Source organism: Oryzias latipes, chromosome 13 (assembly GCF_002234675.1).
Source record: "Oryzias latipes chromosome 13, ASM223467v1".
Taxonomy (NCBI): Eukaryota; Metazoa; Chordata; class Actinopteri; order Beloniformes; family Adrianichthyidae; genus Oryzias; species Oryzias latipes.
In genome coordinates, this window is record NC_019871.2 from 16,506,440 (window position 1) to 16,527,942 (window position 21,503).

The 21,503-nt window shown below is 39.8% G+C and overlaps 1 protein-coding gene across 1 annotated transcript; it reads right to left on the reverse strand.

Annotated features, from left to right (window-relative positions):
* ube4a (ubiquitination factor E4A) lies at positions 1 to 17,361 on the reverse strand. Its single transcript, XM_011482584.3, has 20 exons — positions 17,186 to 17,361; positions 16,463 to 16,654; positions 12,741 to 12,917; positions 9,964 to 10,076; positions 9,531 to 9,683; positions 9,247 to 9,406; positions 8,913 to 9,115; positions 8,603 to 8,794; positions 8,157 to 8,490; positions 6,865 to 6,991; positions 6,463 to 6,770; positions 5,777 to 5,909; positions 5,492 to 5,682; positions 4,761 to 4,861; positions 4,160 to 4,273; positions 3,830 to 4,004; positions 2,563 to 2,743; positions 2,225 to 2,372; positions 1,914 to 2,071; positions 1 to 1,708 (listed from the first exon to the last, which is right to left on the reverse strand). Exons 2-20 carry the CDS (start codon positions 16,608 to 16,610, stop codon positions 1,576 to 1,578), a joined length of 3,249 nt encoding a protein of 1,082 aa, XP_011480886.1. The 5' UTR covers positions 16,611 to 16,654; positions 17,186 to 17,361; the 3' UTR covers positions 1 to 1,575.
* Between the last annotated feature and the right edge of the window lie 4,142 nt (positions 17,362 to 21,503).

Sequence of the window (21,503 nt, forward strand, 5' to 3'; positions counted from 1 at the left end):
TGAGAGAAAGCAAAATATCTTTAATTACATACATGAGATTATTTCATAATTACACTGTACATCCAAGGTAAACATAATACAATCACAGCAAAGAAGTCAAAAAGGGAAAGGATTTTAATCAAACAGTGTGATCATTAGAGAGAGAGTACATGTTAGATTTTCAAAACAGCATTTGAGAATGCCAAAGACGTCTCATCACAGTTCACTTAAATTTAAATAAAACTCCTTTAATTCAAAACACTTCTTCCCAAAATGTAATCAATGTATGCTTTTCTTTAACTCCATAGATCCATTTATTTAATGAAAAAATAATAAAATTAAAAGGAGTTTGAAACAAGGTCTTTATTTGCTGATTTTACTGGAAGGCTATGGGTTTTAGGCACAGATACTACTGTTTAGATGTTTGCTCACATGACGCCGTTCTGTTCAATAACTTCATTAGAACACATCAGCCATCTTTTGAAAAGTTAAGAGGAAATGATGACTGACGTGCACTGCAGCTCAAAAATGATTGCATCGTTTATTTGTATTTTTTTGCATTTTAGGGTTTAATGTGAAGAAATACGGTCATTCCAAATACCCTAAAATAGTTAATGGAATAAATTAAACAAACCAGAATGTGGAACCAATCAGAACCAAAAAAAAAATCAGTGAATTTATAGGCGACCGGCTTTTTCTCAATAAAAAGATGACAAAGAAAAATGTCCATTCTGAAATCAACATGTGTTTTAAGACTAAAAAAACCACAATCTGGAGAAACGTGTTGATCATAGCATCCCCTCAAGAGGTTATCCATTACACACAAGTCATTTTGGAAGCCTGTGATAGCAGCACTACTGTCACTTTCATGCTACACCTTTCTCTCAGACTTGAATGTTTCCTGGAGCTATCATTAAACGGTCAGTTTGCATTTATTTTAAGCGGTGTAATTAAACAGTTCAGACATTTTCAGATGTCATTTTCTGACTGTGTGTGTAAGCAACTGAAAACCTAGCTTTAAGTCTATTAAAACAATCTAATAACGAATCTTTAAGCACAGTAGTTGTTCATAGGTCAAACTCCTTTATGCACATTAAAAAGAACAATAATCTTAGGGGCACCAGTTTAATGTAGAATATTTACAATGAAAGAGCATAGAGTTCCAGTTAATTTTGGTTAAGGGCTCAAAGGAAGCATGCTGCTTAAAATATGACCAAAGTGCAAACATACGAGGCATTTGCAGTGAAAAGCAGCAGATGATGTAAAACAGGTTTAAATAACAATGGGATCCATATTCTGACTTCTAAAAATACTTATTTTGTGTTACAAAATCTGGGAGTTCATAAGCATTTAGGATAGAGAATCATAGACGAAACTCGACTTTGAAGTTGTAACCAGCAGATGAGTTGAAGCGTACCTGGACTGCTGATGCTAAGAGGATCCTGTGAGGATGAATGCTAGGTGAAATGGCTAAACCAATGGCAGCCTGAGTAAAAAAAATAAAAATAAAAATCACCCCAAATCGCCATAAAACCAAGGAGCATGTGGCCCAGGAAAGAGAACAGACATGTTAAGATTCACAAAGAGAGGTCAGGACTAGCCACTGGGCCCCAGCTGCTTCTCCTGCTTATGTTTCTCTAACCACTGTAAGATCTGCTGTTTAAGTTCCACGTTTGGCCTGATCTGGTCCATAGTTAGAGGACTACGGTTGAAAGGATCAGTCTGATCACTGCAAAAACAATAAAAACAATATGTTAGCTCACTTCTTCTGCTCTATATTGTGTTTCTCTACACAGTTCACACTCAATTTTACATTTAAACTTCACCAAACTTTTTGCTAAAAGTAAAAGTTCTACTTCTGACCAGTACTGTCAGTGAACATCATTTCTGCATTATGTTGAAACTTGCAGCTTTTGTGTTTTAAAGTAACTGACCTGAGAAGATGTCTAGCTATAGTGGAGCGGTCTACTGTCACATTGGAGGAGGGGAGAAGAACAGGATCCATCATCAGGGTGGACATGATGGGGTCCAGGAACTCATCTGGAGCATCTGCATACGTTTCCTCTTCCTGCTGCTGCCTGTCTGCATGAGACTGGATAGAGAGGCAAAGGAAACAAAAGACTTTGCGGTAAGGACACATAAATGTTTAATTCTTCTTCATAAAGTAAAAAAATGAACGAAAACAAGATCTATAAAAGATGCTCTGTCTTATCGTCTGTCTGATGAGCCATGAGTTAAATTAGACCTTTATTTTGTCTGCAAGGACACCAAACGCCACAATCATGTCTCCGGGCTTGTTGATTTTCTTCAGCACACGAAGCGTCTGAGAGAAGAGCGTAGGAGAATACGACCTTCCATCCTTTGGAACTGTAGTGCAGAAATTCTCTTCATCTCTGCCAAAAGAAAAAAAAATGTTAGATTTAACTCTGCAAATGTGTTTTTTCTTCTTATAAATTTGGCTTCAGATCAAGATTTACGTAAAAGAAATCCAAAAAAAAATAGCAAATTAACATTTTTTGGGGTTTACTTTGTGACATTGGACTGACTTATTCTGTTTGTTAAGAAGGAAGTCCTTCTACAAACCCCAGATTCAGGTAGATGGTGCAGATGTCCGAAACAAGCTGCTGTGGCTTAAAGTCAAATTCACTGAAGTCCTTGACTTTAAGGGCACCCATCTTTGGACCCACCAGGTGCTGCAGGAAGTAGTTTAGCATTGAGATAATCCTCTCAGCCAGGAAGGGGTGCACAAAGATCCCTCTGATTTCTGAGGTAAAAAGTTGAAAAATAATTAAGTTGTTTTTGAAAAACTGCAGTTAGTGAAAGATCTGCACATGAAATCTGATTTCTAAAGTAAAGATAGATGGTACTGCGCATCTGTATGGAAGCAATTGCGTAGCATAATTAAAAATAAAAGTCAATACCAGAAATGCTTTTTCATTTTCAAAATGAAGCTGGTAGCTCCTCCCACACTCGGCCTGGTGCGTTCACGGAGCTCCAGTACATAGAAGCTTCGCAGAACTCCAACAGCCACACAGTCGGGTAATATATTTTCATGAGAAAATAAGAACTGCCAGACCGACCCCTAAAATCACCCAAATTTTGCCTACTCTCCTAAAGCCATTTTTTTACCCGCAAATTTAGAACCAAAACCGCCCAATCTAGCAACACTGCCGGGAGGGAAAAGTGCGCAGAAGAACAGTGAGCACTGACGTCATCGCCCCGCCTCCCCCTGGAAATGCTGACTGGGATTGAATTTTGCTACAGATTTTGCGGGGTGGATGTGAAAACGTAAATGCAATCCCGTCTTTGCATTTTCACTTTAATTAAGTCACAGAATGAGCGATTTTAAAGAAGAAATAGAAAAAGTATTTTGGCGGATTGCTTTTTCATTTTAATTTTGAGTCACAAAATGCAGCTTCATTTTGAAAATGAAAAAGCATTTCTGGTATTGACTTTTATTTTTAATTATGCTACACAATCGCTTCCATACATCTGATCCTAATAAGTGGGAAAGATCCCTTCTCAAGAATTGCAAAGATATTCGTTTATACTATAGACTGGTTTGGTTGAGAAGATTCTAGTGCACATTTTTAAAATAACTGAATATTCCAGAAGACAATTCAATACAGATTTGATCCCTTTTGTGTGGGTTCACTGCTCAGAGTCAAAGGTAAGCTAAAAAGAGAACAAAATGTTTGACATAATCAAATTATCATATTAAAGGAAATGCTCTCTGAGGGGGCGTAAAATGTGTGAAAGGTTATCAAAGTAAAGATTTAACCCTTAAGAAACAAAACAAATGAAGGGAGCCCTTTGAAGAATGACATGTAACAGTTTTTTTTGGTCTGACCTGAGGTGAGGAAGGCCAGTGTCCCTATGGTCTCATTAGACATGATGTTGTGGAAGCGACCCAGCTGTCCAAACATCTGGAGGCTCGACTCCTTCTCTCTACGGGCATCTGGGGCCAGGCCCTCCCACTCCCCTCGATCCCGCTCCAACTGCAGAACTTTAATTTTACTCAGGTACTAAAAAGGCAAAAAGTTACATTTGTTTAGGAAAATGTACAAAAAAACAACAACAGACAGAATCCTATGTAAAGAAACAAGAGAAAAGTACCATCAAAATGATTAAAAAAAGTATTTGGGTAATTTATTTCTATACATTAGAAGTTGTGACTCACCTGAATGGCTTCATCTAACAGGAAGATGGCATCATTGGTGAGTAAGTTAAGGAACCTGAGAAACAGTGGGGGGTTCATGGCCTCCAGGTTCTCTGATGCATAGTTTGCCAAATGCTGAAAAAATAAATACATGTCCCAAAAAAATAAAAGAATTGGACGAAATTTGCTTTTGTCTGTTTTAAAAAACCACCACTACTGACTGAGCTATTATTTTTTCATGTTTACAAGGAGCAAACGGTTCTTTCGGCAAGAACAGAAAACCAAACGACTGGATGGTTTTTTTTGTCCTTCAAAGTATTTTAGATCGTCTTTGTATGAAAGAGGTTTTACAAAACTGCCTTGTCTTTCTTTCCTCAATAGATATGTGATTGTGGACAGATTGTTTGACTGCTCTGTCAAGGCAAAAAAAATCATATGGGCTCCAAAAGATGCCGGCTTATTCTTAACACTCCACAAATACATCAGAAAGCCTTCAAAACCACCTTTCATACCATCAAAAGCTGAACTGGTGATTAAGCTTGAAATTAAACTGAACTCTGAGTCAGATGTGATCTTCTGAAAACAGTTTATCAAGATGAAGACAATTTTTTTTTTTTTTTACCTTAATGCTCTCTCTGTAGTTTTCTTTGCTCCACATGTATTTCAGAATTGGATACATGGGTCTTCTATAGTTAAATTTCTGTTCAAACTGATGAGGATCTCCTGGTGAGAGCAAAAGCATATGCAGTTTAGTTCTAAAGCCTCGCTGAGGGAACAAAAAAAAATTGGCATGATGCTTAAAAACAATAAATAAAGTCAAACATCTGTTGGTAGGACAACTTAAGTGGAAGTCATTTGAATTTATTCCTGGTTTTTGGAAAATGTTTTTCAGAATGAGGTTCTCAACCTGACTCTGTTCTTATGGCATTCAATGTGATTTCATCAGCTGTAAAAAAAATAACACAAAACTGGAGGGCAGGCACGCTGTTCATGATTACACCACAAAACCACAGCAGTAATTCCTGACAATGACAGCGTCAGAGCTACCTGCTGTGATGGCTTTGTGATCATAATGAAGAGATTACCTTGTTAGATACTGAGGAAAGTCATTTAGCCACTAACTCACACGTACACAATTTGTCTGTCACCAAAGCTGTACTTTTGCAATCTGACAGGGAGCCAGTTCCACTGATGCCTGAAAAGCTACTTATGCCAAAGGCAACGCTTCCCATCAGGACCGACAGATCCGCTGCCAGACCAGCAAAGTTTGACATCGACTTCCTCAAAGTCAGTGGGATGGCAAAGCCACCAATGTGTCTGCACAAGTCACATACATAAGTAAATATACCCCACCTGTGAATTCAATGTCAACAAACACAGTGATGAGGGCCTCAGCCAGCTGAGGTGCATGTCTGTAGGAGCAGAAGACTCGCTCTCTTTGGAACACGATTGGCTGAGCGGCACCAGGAGCCAGAGGCTCCATGTGAGGCATTACTGCCTCCAAGACTTCTGCAAGCTTTGCTCTTAAATGAGGGTTCTTCATCCTGTTGAATCAAACACATCAGAGATTCAATCAAACGGAAAAGGCAAAAAGACGCCATGCATCCTCCTTCAATTCATCAGGATGGAGTTGTGTACCTCTCCACGTTACCCATGAAGACTGTAATGAAGTTAAGAATTGGCTCCAAGCTCTCTGCAGAAGTCTCTAACACATCATCAGCAAACCGACGCAAAAATATGAAAAAATCTCCCAAGTTTTCTGCAAAAAACTCTGAGGAACAAAAGAAAGATTTAGAATCATTGGAAACATGTAAAAATAAAAGATTCATCTATTATGATGCTTTTGCAATTGTAGCTGCTTTAAAAATATTCTGTATGCTTTCCATAAAGCCTAGGCCCTAAACTGTTGTTAAAAGTGAATAATGATGAGAAAAACACTAAAGAGACAAAGTGACCCAAAATATTAACATTTAAAAGAGACAAAAAAAAGTTGTGCATCTTACATTAATATACAGTGTTCCCTCATTTATCGAGTAGATATACTTTAAAGATAACCCCTGAGAGGTGCAATCCACAAAGTGGGATTATAAATGTTTTAAGGCTGTAAAACCCCTCACTTTATACACTACATTAGCATTTTCACATTTCTCTATCATTTTAACTCTCAAAGTTCAAACCTTTATAGAAAAATAAGTCAGAACACAGTGTGCTGTAAGAAGAAAAAAAGCAAAATTGCTCTGCAACAAATCTGCAAGACCGCTAAAGTTGAACCGGGATACAGCGAGGAACACTGTTTTCAAATTGCAGTGCAGGACTTGACCCACCGGGTATATAGCAGAGCATGTTATTCCTCAGAGAGGGCAGGGGAAAGCAGAGTGCTACATGATCAGGCCCCTGGTTTCCCAGACTGATCTGCACCAGCAGCGCAGCAGTGGAAGCTTGGAGGTTAAGGCAGCATTGCAGCATCGCAGGCTGCGTGGTGGCAGCTTTGGTTGACAGATAAACAATCATCAGGCGCTCAAACTGCTCCAGGAGCTGCTCCGTCATCGGGTTGTGAGTCCTCTGGGCTTCCTGGCATGCCACCTGAACTCGGTGAAGAGACTGGTTTATCTTGACCATCTGATCATGGAGTCTGCAAACGTCATCCACACACAGAGAGGTTTATGCTTTAAAGAGCAGAATCTTAAGTTTACTGCAGGTATTGGTGTTAGACTGACTGCTTGTACCTGTGGAAGCCCAGATACATGGTGAGCTGTGTGAAGATGAGGTTTTCGGTCAGCAGGCTGTAGGACTGCGCGGGCTCTACCTGCTGCTGGGGCGGCACAGGGATCAGGCACGTTTCCTTGTCCAGCCCTGATCAAGACAAAGGGTGGAATCAAAGAGAGTATATGCTTCTGTTCAGGAGTCCAACAACAACAGACTCTTCTGGAGTAGTAACCACCAAGTGTAACCCTAAATATCTTCTAAGGTAAATGGTTGTTGGTCTCAACAAGGCCCCCTGAAACATAAAAGTAAGTGAACCACAGAAATGACTTTCTGGCAATAAATTGTACTCTTATTTATGGTAGCAAACTCTAGGAGCCCAAAGTCATGGTCTGTTATGCAACACTGCAGCATCCCTATCATAAGAAAACACAGGAGATAAATCTAAGCCCGTCATCTTCGAAGAAAACCTTTCAAATAAAGAGGTCCTTCGTGTAAATGTCCACCAAAAAAACATCCTAATGCCCATATTTTCTACCAGATGTTTTCCACAAAAAAAGACCAACCAGATCAATCTGTGTGAGGCAAGCTGTTAATCGATTCGACCATTTAATTGTTTCAAAACGAAATAAATCTATTATTGCAATATGTGAAGATACCATTCGGATTGAAGCACATTAGGTTTTTTTATTATAATGTAAAAATAACACAGCAGACAACACACACACACACATACACACACGTGATGTCAGCAAAAAAGGATCAGTCCATCATTCCAGTCCAATGTGTGGAAACACTGAGTTTTGCAGAAAGACGTGACCAACAGTGTGGTAGAATGTTCTAATAATGTTCCCTTTGGATTATTTTGATGTGGAAAAACAACAGTGGGCTGAACTTTAGGAAACTAAAGTATCAATGGATTTGTCATTTATTCTTGTTTACTTGTTTGTACACATACTTAATTTACACTGGATTATCTTTTAAAAAATACAAGATATCTGGAAAACTTCACTGTTTGGTTCCCAGGTATTTCTCTCTGAGTCACAACTATTTGTTACACCCCTAGTTAGTATTCTTTCCACATAAAGAGAGAAATTTTGCAGTGACATAGTCTACTGTTAGTTTAAATATGGCACAATACTACTGCATATCCAAGACTTGGATTTACTTTGTTAAAGATTTTAAAGAAAGAAAATGTTAACTTTAAAGTCAATCTGGTGGCCCCATAAATACCAAAAGCCAGTTTTTTTGTGTTTATATATTTTTCAAAATCCAGTTTTAAACGAACACAGGTTCTATCCTTAAATATCCTAACCTCTAGCGTGGATGCTACGGTTGCGTCTCTCCTCGTCGCCCATGTCTTTGAACGCGCAGTAGGTAGGGTTGAAGGTGAGCAGTTTGGGTGAGCGCGGCTTGCAGAACGGCTGGCACAGCTTAAGCAGAACGGCACCCAGGTTCAGGAAAAATGCATCCGAGGCGTACATTTGAAAGAATATCTCTGGCATCTGATTGGCCCAGATCTTGGCTCGGCCGGCATTGGCCTGCAGACAGTTGCCCAACCACGTGAGCAGCAAGTGGCGGGTCTCAACCGAACGCTGTAGCAGGTTTTTGAAGATCTGGTGCAGCTTGTCATGGAACTGACCCATAAACTGCAACGCGCACAAGAGAGATGTTAGAACTGCAGAACCGTTGGTTTGGAAATTGGTATGAAGTTGCCAAGGAATCAAGCAATGTTAGAAGAAAAAAAAAAGATGGAATTACTTGATGGATGTTTGCCTCTTGAACTTTTGTCTCCTGTGCGCTGGAGCGAGAGGGGTTCAGGAAGTAGCCATGTCCTTCTACAACACCCGGGGTTTTCAGTAAGCACGATATATTCAATACTGCCCCAATTAGGCTCTTCTGATACTGCAAACCATTAGCTGGGTCTTTTGGTTGAATGTGTTCCACCAATACCTGGAAAATAAGGAAAAGGAAGAAAACCTGAAACCTAACATCAAATAGTGGGATACTTGTTTCTAACTGCAAATTCTCTTTTTTTGACCCAAATAAATTTTTGTGTGTGCCTCCCAACCTTTGATATATCTTTATGATGGCTGAAATAGAGGAGAACATCTAGGTAAGAGTAGAGGAGAGGCTGACAAAGGTCCAGATCTTTGACACGGCCCTGGAAGATATCTAGCACAGGAACTAGCACCTCCTGAAAGGATCGCACCTCTTGGTCGGAGAGCAGGCCAGTAATGACCTCCTCTAAGAATTCAACCAACTCCTCTGGCTCTGAAAAACACAGATATTTTGAAAGCTAAGAAAAGAAACGTTTTCAATCTTGTGGCTAAAAGATAAAAGTGGAACTGATGAGAGAGAAATCACAAGAAAGAGAGAAGAGTCGGAGCCAAAGCAGAACCTACGAGCTCCCCTGATGCCTTCCAGCAGGAGGTCCAAAAGCTGTTCATAAACATTCTGGTTAACATAGATCTCTGGCGTGAGCAGAACCGTCCGTGCGTTTGAAACCGTGAGGGTTTGGCAGCGATCAGCAAATGAGTGCAACTTCTCAGGCACTTTCTTCACCTGATGAAAAGATGAACAAGAGTTAAAAAAGATAAACTATGGTGGATTATGGAATTAAATGACTAATAAGCATGTCAAAAAAAGAGATTATTTAAAATAAATACAACTAGACAAGAAGACGCACCTCTTCTTTAGCCCTCAGGTAACAAGCAAAAAGATAAGGGACTGCACATTTCTCTCCAGCGTCACGGTCGGCAGATAGGTTCACCGCACTACATGACGTCATGTAAATGAGATGATTTCCTGGCTCCAACATCAGAAGGCGATTAAACAGAGCCTGGAGGACAAATAAAACAACCACAAGATGTAAAAACCATCAACAATCAATTCCCTCAATAAGACCAGACCAGTGTTTTCAACAGTGTGTCCCTTAAAAGCTTCTATTTACGTCTTAAATAATACTTGTGACATTTAGACTAAACTGACAAGAATGGCATTTACTCAGAAGCTGAAAAGTTTATTATGTGTCTCTTCTATTTTATGGGCTATTGAGAAGGAAGAGACAAGAAAATTGGTGAGGAAGAGCTGTGACACACAAGCTGTTGCTGATGTTTGACCTGCTCTATGTTGTCCATGTCCAGCCAGTCCTGCCCATCCAGATCCGCTGCCATTTCCTCCAAGTAAACGCATCGAGGAGGGATCCCATTACCTCCTCTGAGACTGGGATCACCTGAAGTTAAAAAAAATGTAGTCGAATAAAGATTACCGTGTTGTAGCAGTCTAAAGAATTTACATTCAGTCGGGCTTTAGGTGCTAAATCCACCAAACAGAGGCCTAGCACTAAAAAAGACCACATGTACTGGAAAACAAATATGCAGCATGGGTTTTAATAACCCAGAGAATTGGTTCACGTGGAGCCTGCCTGTGAAATCAAGGGAGGGCTTTTATCCCACATTTCCTGAAGCTTATGACTCATCTTTAAGCTTTGTGAGGGATGCAGAGATCCAGCCAGCTCACTGCGAGACTTCACAGCAGTGGAGGTCTTTCTATTGTCTTTAAGTGAGGTGAGTCATGTGGTAAGTTGTTGCTTACTGGAAATTTCTGATTTGATTTTCAATATACCCACTTTGATCCAAGAATGGCCCCTAGAGAGAACAAGAGGTTGCTAACGATGACCTGCAATCCTTTCTAGATATCAAAGAATGACTTTCCATGCCAAGCGGTAAAACACTTCAGGGACATTATGCTTTGCTGTTAATGCTCCATCCACTTTTTCATACAGAATGTCTTTGTAGGACATCTATGGAAACTTAAGTTGGAATGTAAACTTGTTAAAAAAAAGAATAGAAATCAAAATAAATAAGTTTTGATATTTCAAAATCACTTGAAACTAGACTCAAATTTGTCGACAAACCGCCAAAAATGTCATGGAGAGTTGGTAAGCTAATTCACTTCCATTTTATTATTTCTCAGAAAACTATTTTCCATGAAACCATTCTGAAAACCAAAATGAAAACCCGAATCAATAAATTCAACGACAGATGCCAGCTAGGTCTTGTGAGCTGGATTCATGAATGTTTAAAGGTCACAGTGGTAGGAATCACTCCAGATGAGCTAAAGATGAGCTCGAGCAGCTTTGTGGTACAGTAGACACCCTGTTTATTCAAAATAAGAGGCAAGTTGTAAAATACAGTAATAATAATAATATTGGATTAGATTTATCTACACTTTTCCAGTCACTCAAAGCGCTTACAATGTGTCCATCATTCATTCACTCTGCATTCAGACTTGGTGATGACAGGGGCGTGGCTGCCAGTCGGCGCCTAAGGTCCCTCTGACCATCAGCGGGACATCCACGCACATTCACACACCAGTGGAGCCACACTGGAGGCAGGAAAGGTGAAGTGTGTTGCCCAAAGATACAACAGTTGACTGGGGCGAGCAGGGATCGAACCGCTGACCCTTGGTCATTGAATGACCTGCTCAACCGCCTGAGCCACTGCCGCCCCATCAGTTGTCTTCTGCTTTTTTAGTTTAAAGAAAAGTAACATTTTGTACCATGTATTCAAAGTGTTGGAGACAATAAAGTTGTTTTGTACTTCTAATTTAACCTTATTGTAACATATAAATGGACAATACTTTAATGTTACAATTCCACAATTGCTAGATTCCATATCAATCCATGAATTTGAGACAGTTGGGTTCACCCATTCATGTATATATCGCATTTGCGCAGCCCAGTAGTAGAAACGGATATTTGGGACAGCTAGACCCGCTTGATCTTTACTTCTCTGTAATTTGCTTAGTTTCATTCTTACTTTCTTCCCCTGCCAAAGATAATGTGTAAATATTTTATCCAAATCCGAGCACCAGCTATTTGGAATTGAGTTTGGCAGCATCTGTAGTGGATACATGAGTCTAGGGAGTATATTCATTTTCAGCACACTTATTCTTCCAAGCCAAGAAACGGGTAGGCTTTTCCACCATTCTAAGTCCTCCCTAATACGTTTAATTGTTGGTTTTAGATTCAATTTGAGCAATTTATTAAGAGAGGGGCTCACTTGTATTCCGAGATATGTTATTATTTTCGGGGACCATTGGAAGGGAAACCCCGTTGGGGGAGCAGATCCAGTCATGGTGCCAATAGGCATAGCTTCTGACTTCGATAAGTTTACTTTAAAACCTGAGATATGGCCAAATTGTTTCAAGAGGTTGAGTAAGTGTGGGATGGTGCTGTCTGTTTCGACTAGATACAGTAAGACATCATCTGCATATAATGAGATTTTATGTTCTGTACCATCGATGAGGAATCCCTTTATACTCAAAGAAGTTCTGATGAGCTCTGCAAAAGGTTCGATAGCCAGCGCAGTCTTCTGCTTTTTAATACTTTATTGTTGTTCACCTTTCGGCATATCCCTTCAGGGGTCGCCACAGCGCATTCTCTGATTTACACAGGAGGTCTAGGAGTGATTTTTACACTGGATGCTCTTCCTGACACCACCCTGTATTTGATCTGAGCTGGGGCCCGCCGCAGGGAGACCCCAACTTGGCTCCCCTTGTGGCTACATAGTGAAGCATTAGCACAAAAGGTGTTGCCTAAAGACCCACACTGGATGAAGCTCATCGCGCCCCCCAAAATAAACACTGGTTTCCTATCCGCCAGTCCTACACGCAGCCAACTGAGACATCCAGCTGCTCTGTTCTGGTTTTTAATACAAGCTCTTCATTTTTTTAGAAAAATTAAAACCTGTATTATTTTTGAACTAAAAAGATTAAATGTAAATGTACAAGTTTAAGACGCATCGATGTTTCCTATAAAAAAAGAAGAAGAAAAGAAAATCCCCTGGGCTTGTTTCTAGCTTGCAGACTGCAGTCTGTTGGAGTTTGTACTTACTGTTGTCCAAAGTGATCAGAAATATCCTCTGGATCATGTGATTGACATTGAGTTGCTCGCACAGCTCCTGTCGGGACCGGAATGAGCGGCTGATCTCTGCAACCGAGTCGTCATTGTCATCAACACTGTCTGACACGGAGTTTTCTGACTCAGACTGGCTGTCTCCAGAGTCCTCCACTGTGACAGCAAAGAGAAAGGGAGAGTAAATAGGAGGTTTGACCAGATGTTACTGCCAGAAGAAAGAAAAAAACAAAACAAACGTTCCTGGAATGTGTGTACAAAGGTTTGAAACTCTCAGTCAATATGCTTTGAAATCCACTGTGCTATACAGAGATGAACAGCTGGACATCCAACTATTATATACGACGGAGTTTTGGGGCCACGGTAAGGAAAAAAAATTCTGGCCAACGTGGCGACATTAAAGTCGTCATGTCAACTTTAATCTCGCCATGACGAGAAAAAACTCGACACAAAGTTTCGAGAAAAAACTCGTCTTGTCGAGATAAAAGTCGAAATAAAGTTTCAAGATTAAAGTCGCAAAAAAACTCGTAAATTTACGAGATTATTGTGGGAGTGAGCACGCAGAGCAGCAGGTGAACGCCGTGCAGCAGCAGAACAGACCGACTAAACTCAGTTGAACAGGTGAGCTGAATGTTAATTGATAATGTTCCAAATGTCTGGAAGCTCATTTGTTTGATTTACAAGTTATTAAAGTTTTATTTATTGATCGTTGGTTTGCAGGATCTCTGCAGCTCGATGATGAAGCCATCATCAGTTGTCCCTGCAGCTGTTTGCTTGAATCCCTTCTTCCTCCACCAAAGACCAGATCTCTATGTTTGTGTGACGCTTCCGTCTGAGGAGGAGAAGTACTTTTTGCCTTTTTCAACGTTGTAATGCAAATATAACAGACTATTTTCATTCATCTTCGATTTTTAATCATCAAACGGGTCGCTTCATCTGCAGGAGGGGGCGTGTGTGACACTGTTTACTTCCGCATTGGTGATCGGAAGACAGGTTCATGACGTAAGGTGACAGATGAACTTCAGGTGATGTGAATGAAAAGGAGAATAAAAGCTGCAGCGATCCTCAACACCCAAACGTGTCTCTGAGCTCCTTATTTTACAGATGAAACTCCGCTTTACTGACACCGAACCCCGGAAAGACTGCTACACGGAAAAAAATCTGATTTTGAGCCGCCAGAAGGTTCAGAATCTCTTTGTTTTAAACCTATAATCCGGAAATAAAGCTTCACAAAAGGCTCCACATACTTCATCTTCAAGCTAGGCTCCCATAAACGGAAAACTTCGGGGTTTTCTCCTTGTTAATCTATGAATTTTCCCCCGTAAATTTACGAGTTTTTATCTCCTAATAAAATAATTTTTTTTGGTGGCCATAAAACTCTGTCGTAAACTCTTAAATACAATTAGCCATAACACTGAATACTCCTGAAAGACTCAGCTTCACTGCTCTCGCGCAACATGTCGACTTTAATCTCGAAACTTTATTTCGACTTTTATCTCGACACGTCGAGTTTTTTCTCGAAACTTTGTGTCGAGTTTTTTCTCGTCATGACGAGATAAAAGTCGACATGACGACTTTAATCTCGTCATGTTGGCCAGAATTTTTTTTCCTCACCGTGGCCCTAAAACTCCGTCGTAATAATAAGACCTCACACTTATGCGGACAAAAATATCTGTTAAGAAAAGACAAACTCACAGTGATTTCTAAACCCACTGACAGCAGTAATATTAAAAATAAATCTACTCAAACTCAAGCCATGAAAACCAAACTATTGCTTTTGAATTTCTGTTTATTACTATCTTTAAAAAACCCAGATGGTTTCTGAATATTTTGTTGCACAAACCTCAAATTCACAGAATTCAATTATTTATTTAACTGTCAGTGAGACTTCTGCACACGTGGAACTTTTAGCACACTCCTAACAAGCACACTGCTCCAGTTGTTCCAGGCTGGATTTCTTCTCCTGACAGCAGATGTTTAGATCAGGGCTCATAAAGGCCACTTCAGTTCAGAGAAGTTCCATGTTTTGTTCTCAGCCATTCTTGCACCTTTTTGTTTGTTGTTTTTAAGCAGTCTGTGTTTTGGGGAATCCTATTAGAAGATCCATATCCTGTGACTGAACCTTGGTAGCAAATTTGACTTCAGAATGCCTTCTATATTTTATATACCTGCATGGATTCTAGAGCCCCCTGTCAGATGCAGCAGAGCAGCCTCAGATCATAACCGACAGTTGTGTCTTCCTTTCTCGTCTCCCATGAAATACACTCCGGCTCAGACGGCTCCTAATGGTGCCGTGCGACACTGATGCACTTTGAGATTCACCTGTATGTGTATTCGGTTGTCTTTTAAACAGATTTGTCATCACTTTTCTTCGTGCACCATTGTTCAGAAAGCTTGTACACTTCTGTGGACTTTAACTATGAAGGGATAGTTGTGCTACTACATTGAAAGTCAGTTTTGAGATCAAAATGTCCTAAATTGCAATCAAAATGTTTACATTTTCAAAACAATACTTACTAAATAGCAAATGAAAATAGGAAATGTTTGCTTTCAAGATACATTTTTGCGTTTGTGACATGAATGTTTTTAGATGCATCTTTGATTTTGCGTTTGCATCTCAGAGTTTAGCGTGTTGTTTTGAGCCACCAAATTGATAGGAAATTTTGACCTCAAAACTGTGACCTTTGTTCTCAATGCAGTGGCACAAATCTCACTTCACTCACAGTCACAAGAATGTGAAGATGCTTGGAGATGCTCGTATAGGCTTTGCCTTTAATGGCCTTTGGCCTTTGAATTTTTTTGGTCATCTCCAGAAGCAAAGAGTTCTCTAAAGTTCTCTTCTTGTGGTCCATGTTCAGTGTGGTTTTAGAAAGGCAGACTGACATATTATAGGTGTAGGAGGACAACGCCTTTTTTGATCAATTTCCCCTAAAAATTTTTTAGGGAAAATCATCTATTTTTCCGATCCATTCTTTTGTTTGTTTGTTTTTTAACTGCTGCTTTGGTAAATGAACTTTCAGAAGAAATGTTTGATTAATTCACTAATATATTAATTTTCAGTACATTTTTATTTATTAGTAATTTCAATTTTTTTTCTTTCGTAATCAAAGTATTTTTTGCCAATAACAGAGGGGTAACAATAACTTGACCATGTATTTGTATGGTTTCAGTAAAGAAGAAAAAGCAGATTTATCTTTGCACGACTGTTTTTTCTCTCCACCTATAATAGAAAAACTGTAACAAAAGATGCTTTGGGTTTAATTCTTCTGCTAATAACTGATCATAAATACTTTGTATGACTTTTCTTTAAAAGTTTTTAAACTTGTACTTCATACTTCCAAAACAACAAGCCAATGTTTTATATCTAAATTAAATACACTTTTTTTTTCAGAGAAAAAAAGGATGTTTATGTCTGGGGAGATTTTAAAATTTTACTGAAATTCTTAAAGATTTTGTTTCACATTTCTGCTTTTTTTTCCCCACAGTCTTTCAGAAAAAGAGATAACTAAGAAAGTAGAGACAGCCATATGAATATTATGAACACAAAGGCAAAAAAAAAGATCATTATGAGTTATTAGAAAGACCAGATGTAAAAATCACCATCAAATATATGCTTTTCTAAAATGATATCTGTCAGAGCGATTCTTAAAGTATGTGCACAGCTTTAGTGTGACTTATGACCGCATTCTCCCTTTACTTACAGTTAGCTGGTTGTTGTGGAGCAGGCTGCTGCTGCTGCTGCTGTGGTTTCTGTCCAGATGCAAACTGTTTGGCATCTGCAAGTGAGCTGAAGAGGGCAGCAAAAGGGTTGCAGGAGATGTTCTGATTGTTGTTGCCCTGGTCTGTCATCTCACTGGGGCACAACACTCACTCCATGCAAGATCCCAGCCTCACTGAACGAAGAAGCAAAGCAGACAGTAGACATGTTATTTAAAATCCCTGAGGGACTACAATTGTTTAAAAGGGTTGGGTGTTTGAAAAGAACAGGGAAATTAGAAAAGTTTTATTTGATTAATTTGTCAACCCCCTTTTTCATGTTATGTCTAACCTGTTTGTTTGTTTGTTTGTTTGATGGCCTCCTTTCAAGTTAACATCACTAGTAAAACATGCTAGTTCGTGGAGCTAGCATGTCCAATGATCTGTCAACAATGGAGTATATTATATGCAGCTAATGAGATGTAGCGATGTATACATATATATTAAAAGATACTTGCCAACTAGTTAGATATTTAGCGAGTTTAACTTGTCAGGTAACGGCGCTGAAACGCGAACCCTCAGTCAGGAAACCAGTTAGCTCGTGTGTGGCTCAGCATGCTAGGCTGTCAGTACGTGTTTGTGTAAGCTAGTATTAGGCAGCCGGTGTTTATATTTCAAGTTTTCAATGTTTGAATGTTGTAGTAAAGTCATACCGAAGAATGTCGTACCTGCTAGATGATAAGAAGTTCGGTTTTGTCAGTTTTTATCCGCAACGAGCAGTAAACACAGACTGTACACGTCATCAGTATGAGACGGCTCACTCGCTCTTTCGAAAGTGCTTCATTAGTTACCCACAAGTCAACATTCACCTGATTTTCTGAGCACCTTATGTGGGACCAAATTTGGATAAACTTAAAGTTAATGGGAAAAAAAACAGATTGTCAACTTGGAGAAAAAAAAAAAAACAAACATTGAAAATTAAAAAAAAAAAAAAAATAACATCAATGAAATTGGAAAACGGTCCAATACTCAAAATTACACAATGTGAACTTTGATTGTTTATTAAAAAATAAATTAATTTGAAGAAAAAAAACTTGAAATAGATATTTAAAATGTGAACACATAATGGTAAATTTGAAACTATAGTTTCAAGAGCTGCTGTTTTAATTTTTTTTTACTTTTTTCCCATTTGTTTCTATCTTTTGCTTTTACAATCAAGTTTCAAATGTATTTATTTATTTATTTTAAATATAATTACTTCAAGTTTACAATTTGTACTCTTGAGTTTTTTTCTCTTTTTTTATTTATTCACAATTTGGTATTTCATTTACTTTAGGCTGATCTGATTCTGACCCCATAAGTTAGCATTGACTCAAAAAAAAAAGTTATATCAGCAATAGAATATGCAGGACAGGCAGAATTTAATTGAAAAATCCCAAACTTATTATACTGTAACATAAAGTCTTATTGATTCCAGATCAGAGAATCTAACATGTTAGGAGGAAATAAAAATAAATAAATACGGGTAATAGATGATAAGAATGTGCAAAAGAACTATGGATTGATAAATTTTGAACCTTTTTGGTGTTAATATTTGACAAATATCATGTAAAAATTTCAGTATCAGTAATGGATAAAAGTAAAAAAACAAAAAAGAAAACAAAGACTTAAATCTTTCAAATTCAGAATTTCCTTTTTTATTTCAAAATGTTTGCTTTTATTGTCTTCAGTACTCTTTCAAGATCTGAGAAATGCTTTTGTGAAGATGTGATGATTTACAGACGCAATTGTATTCCTCACAAACCGCCTTTGTCCTTGTTCTCCCACACCTCCTATAGCCCTATTACCTATTTAAATAAACATACAGTGGACGAAGAATTGAAATAAACATTACTATTATCTTAACATTTAAAAATCTTTAAATTTGCATCATGGTCTGTTCCCCTGCAGAGGGCAGCAGAGTACATTGTCAAACCTTGTTATATGTTCAAATTCTCCCCTTTTTTGCTTGTCCACCATCATTTTAAAACTGAAGCTATTCTTAACGGTATTGGTGAATAATTACCATTACATACACATTAATCATTGAAAACCCAAGTTCCATCTTGTTAATGTGCCAATAGATGTGCAGAAAATAAAAGTCCACCTTTATACTTTGTAATGTAACCCTGATTGACAATGAAGGAGGTCAGTTTTCTGTCTTCACCAGGTTTGCACATACTAGAGCTGCTCTTTTGGCCAAGGTATTGTGGAGGATATCATAGCTTCTCAAAAGAAGTATCCTAACAACAGGTCTGTGAGAGCCAGTGAGAGCTCTCACAGAGTAGGAGCTAAAAATGTCTGCACCATTACATAAACAAATTCTTTGAAAATCTTACATTATTTCCTGGATACCGTTTTTTTTCCGGACTATAAGTAGCCCTTTTTTCATAGTTTAGCAATGGGTGCAACTGATACTCAGCAGTGACTTCTATTAGAACTAAATTGAAACAAATACATTTTTAACCCTCCTGTTATGTTCATTTGTGAGGAACAGAGATGATGTTCCTGGGTCAATTTGATGTATGAGGTATGTTAAGTGTTAAGAGTATGTTATGTGACTCAGAGAATCAGCAAACTTTTTTTTACAGTAAGATCTCGAAGGCTAACAACATATCATTCTATTTTCCAATGATTTCATAGATTCAGAAATGCAATAAAAATGACAACTGTTTCTACATATACAGGATGAAAACAGAGTATTAGTTGGCCAATGATGCTTCATGAAAGGAATAAATAAATAAGTATGAGAAAGAATTACTGTGAAATTATGAGATAAACAGTCTGCTATGATTGTGTCATATGAGGTTGTGGAACTTATTTTTTTTTTTTTTTTTAACTTGTCCTGTCCAACAGCTGGGCAGACAGACGAGAGCTGAGGGCCTCTTGTGTTGGACATATTTTGCTTTAACAAGAGGGGTTATTAATCTTCTGACAAACCAAAGGTATGTCTGAATAAACCCCTTTTGTAATTGAGGCCAAACTTTATTAATTTCAATCATGTCTGAAAATCTTTGGTGTTGGACCGGACGGAAAAGGAAAGAGGGGAAGAAGAGAGAGGGACGTTAGAGAGAGGGGGTGGTAGGGGGTGATAATAGGAGGGGAAGGGGGATAAGACCATGAAGCAGCATACAGCAACAAGTTTACTGGTTGTTAATCATTATGGTAAGGTTCAAATGTAGTACAAAAAGGGCGGGGCCTGTCCACACACACACTCAAATGTTATAAACACACCTGCTAGCTGCAAAAATGTCCACCTGTTGACATGTACACAAAACAGATAGTGTTCACACACGCATACTTATGCCTTAAAACCAACTAGTGTGAAATATTTCAGTCATTCAGTCATGCAAGCTATTAGTGCAAAGGTGAGCTAACACCAGTGCTCAGGTGAGGTTTTATGTTCTTCTAAAATGGATGGTGGAACGTGAAAAGAAGGAGGGAGAGTGCCCAGCCATCCCCACCCCAAGACCCCCACCGCAGCAGCAGCGGCAGCCGGAATCCCCCCAACGCCACACGGGAACCGGCAGGGAACAACCGCCGCCCGGGCGACCAAGCCCGCCACCCAGGCCAGGGCCAGCAGGGCCGCCGCAAGGCCCCCAGAGCCAGAGGCCAGGGAAGCACGGAGGGAAAGAGAGCGCCGCCCCAGCCCAACCAGGGGAGCAGCCCCCCCGCCGCGCCGGGAGAACCCAACGCAGAGCCCCACCGGAGAAGGACGCCCACAGCCCCAAACGAGCACCCCACCACCACCCAGGAGTTCCGGGCATCCCCCCGCCCCAACCCCAGGTACGAGCCAGGACCCCCCAAGGGAGACCCGCTCCGCACTCCAGGCAGCCATCCGCCCGGCCCACGGTTGGTCCAGGGAGGAGCGAGGCAGGGGGCCCGCCGCCCCCGCCCAGGAGGGGGGAACCCCGGGGAAAAAAAAGAGGGCCCACAAGGGGTGTTATAAATATGGCCCGACCAGGCTCGGCCACAGTTCGAAATTTGGCGGGGCCCAGCACTCAGGAGCAAGGACCAGAACCCACCCCCCAGGGACCAGACACCCCCGGCTCAGATGTAATGTGAACTCCCCCACCGCGCGGAGAGAGCACCGCCGGGCCCAGGAAGCCGGCACCCCGGGGACACGGCCGCCGTTGCAAAGGGGCCCGCACCCCCCACCAGGTTGTGGAACTTATTAGTTTTTGGTCTCAGATTTTGTCAAATAAATTTCCCATCAAAATGCGACTTATCTGTTTTTTTTTCTACTTTATAATGCATTTTTGGGCTGGTGCGACTTATGCTCCGGAGCGACTTATAGTCCGGAAAATACAGTACTTTTTTTTACATTCCGTCTCTCACAGTTGGAAGAGCCCCGTAATTGACATGAAAGTCATCTATAAGTGGAAAATCTTGCAGAATTATGACTGACATATTTTTATAATCCCACTGTCATTTAATCTCATCGACATCACTATTTTTCAAAGACCTGAGTTCTACTTTAAAACATTTAAGAGGTGAATTCAAATGGGTTTGACAATTTACAACAAAAATGTCATTCTGTTAAGTTCAGAATGCTTAAGGACTCTGTGAGTTGGTTCTTTAGCCTCAATGTGTAAGGCTCTGTATCATTATAATGGTAAATGACTCTATACTTAGAGAGTGCTTTAGTACCTTCTTACAAGGCCCAGAGCCCTTACAGTCACACACATTCACCCATGCACACACACACATCCACGCACTGAAGGGGGCTCTGCTGCTGAACACTGGCACCAACCTAAAAACCACCACACGCTATCTGGGCTTCGACACATGGATGGGCAAGGTGGGAATTAAACCTCAGATCTTCCAATCAGAGGTCAACCGCTGCACTACGGCTGCAATAAGCAACAACACACAATGCACTTAAAGGCATCCATCTGCACTGCCTTCTAAAGCAGTTATTTTCCCGATCTTGTTCTGGGTTGAGGTTGCTTGTTCAATTTCCATTTTTGCCCCCCCCCCACCCATCAAAAATCATAACAACAAAAG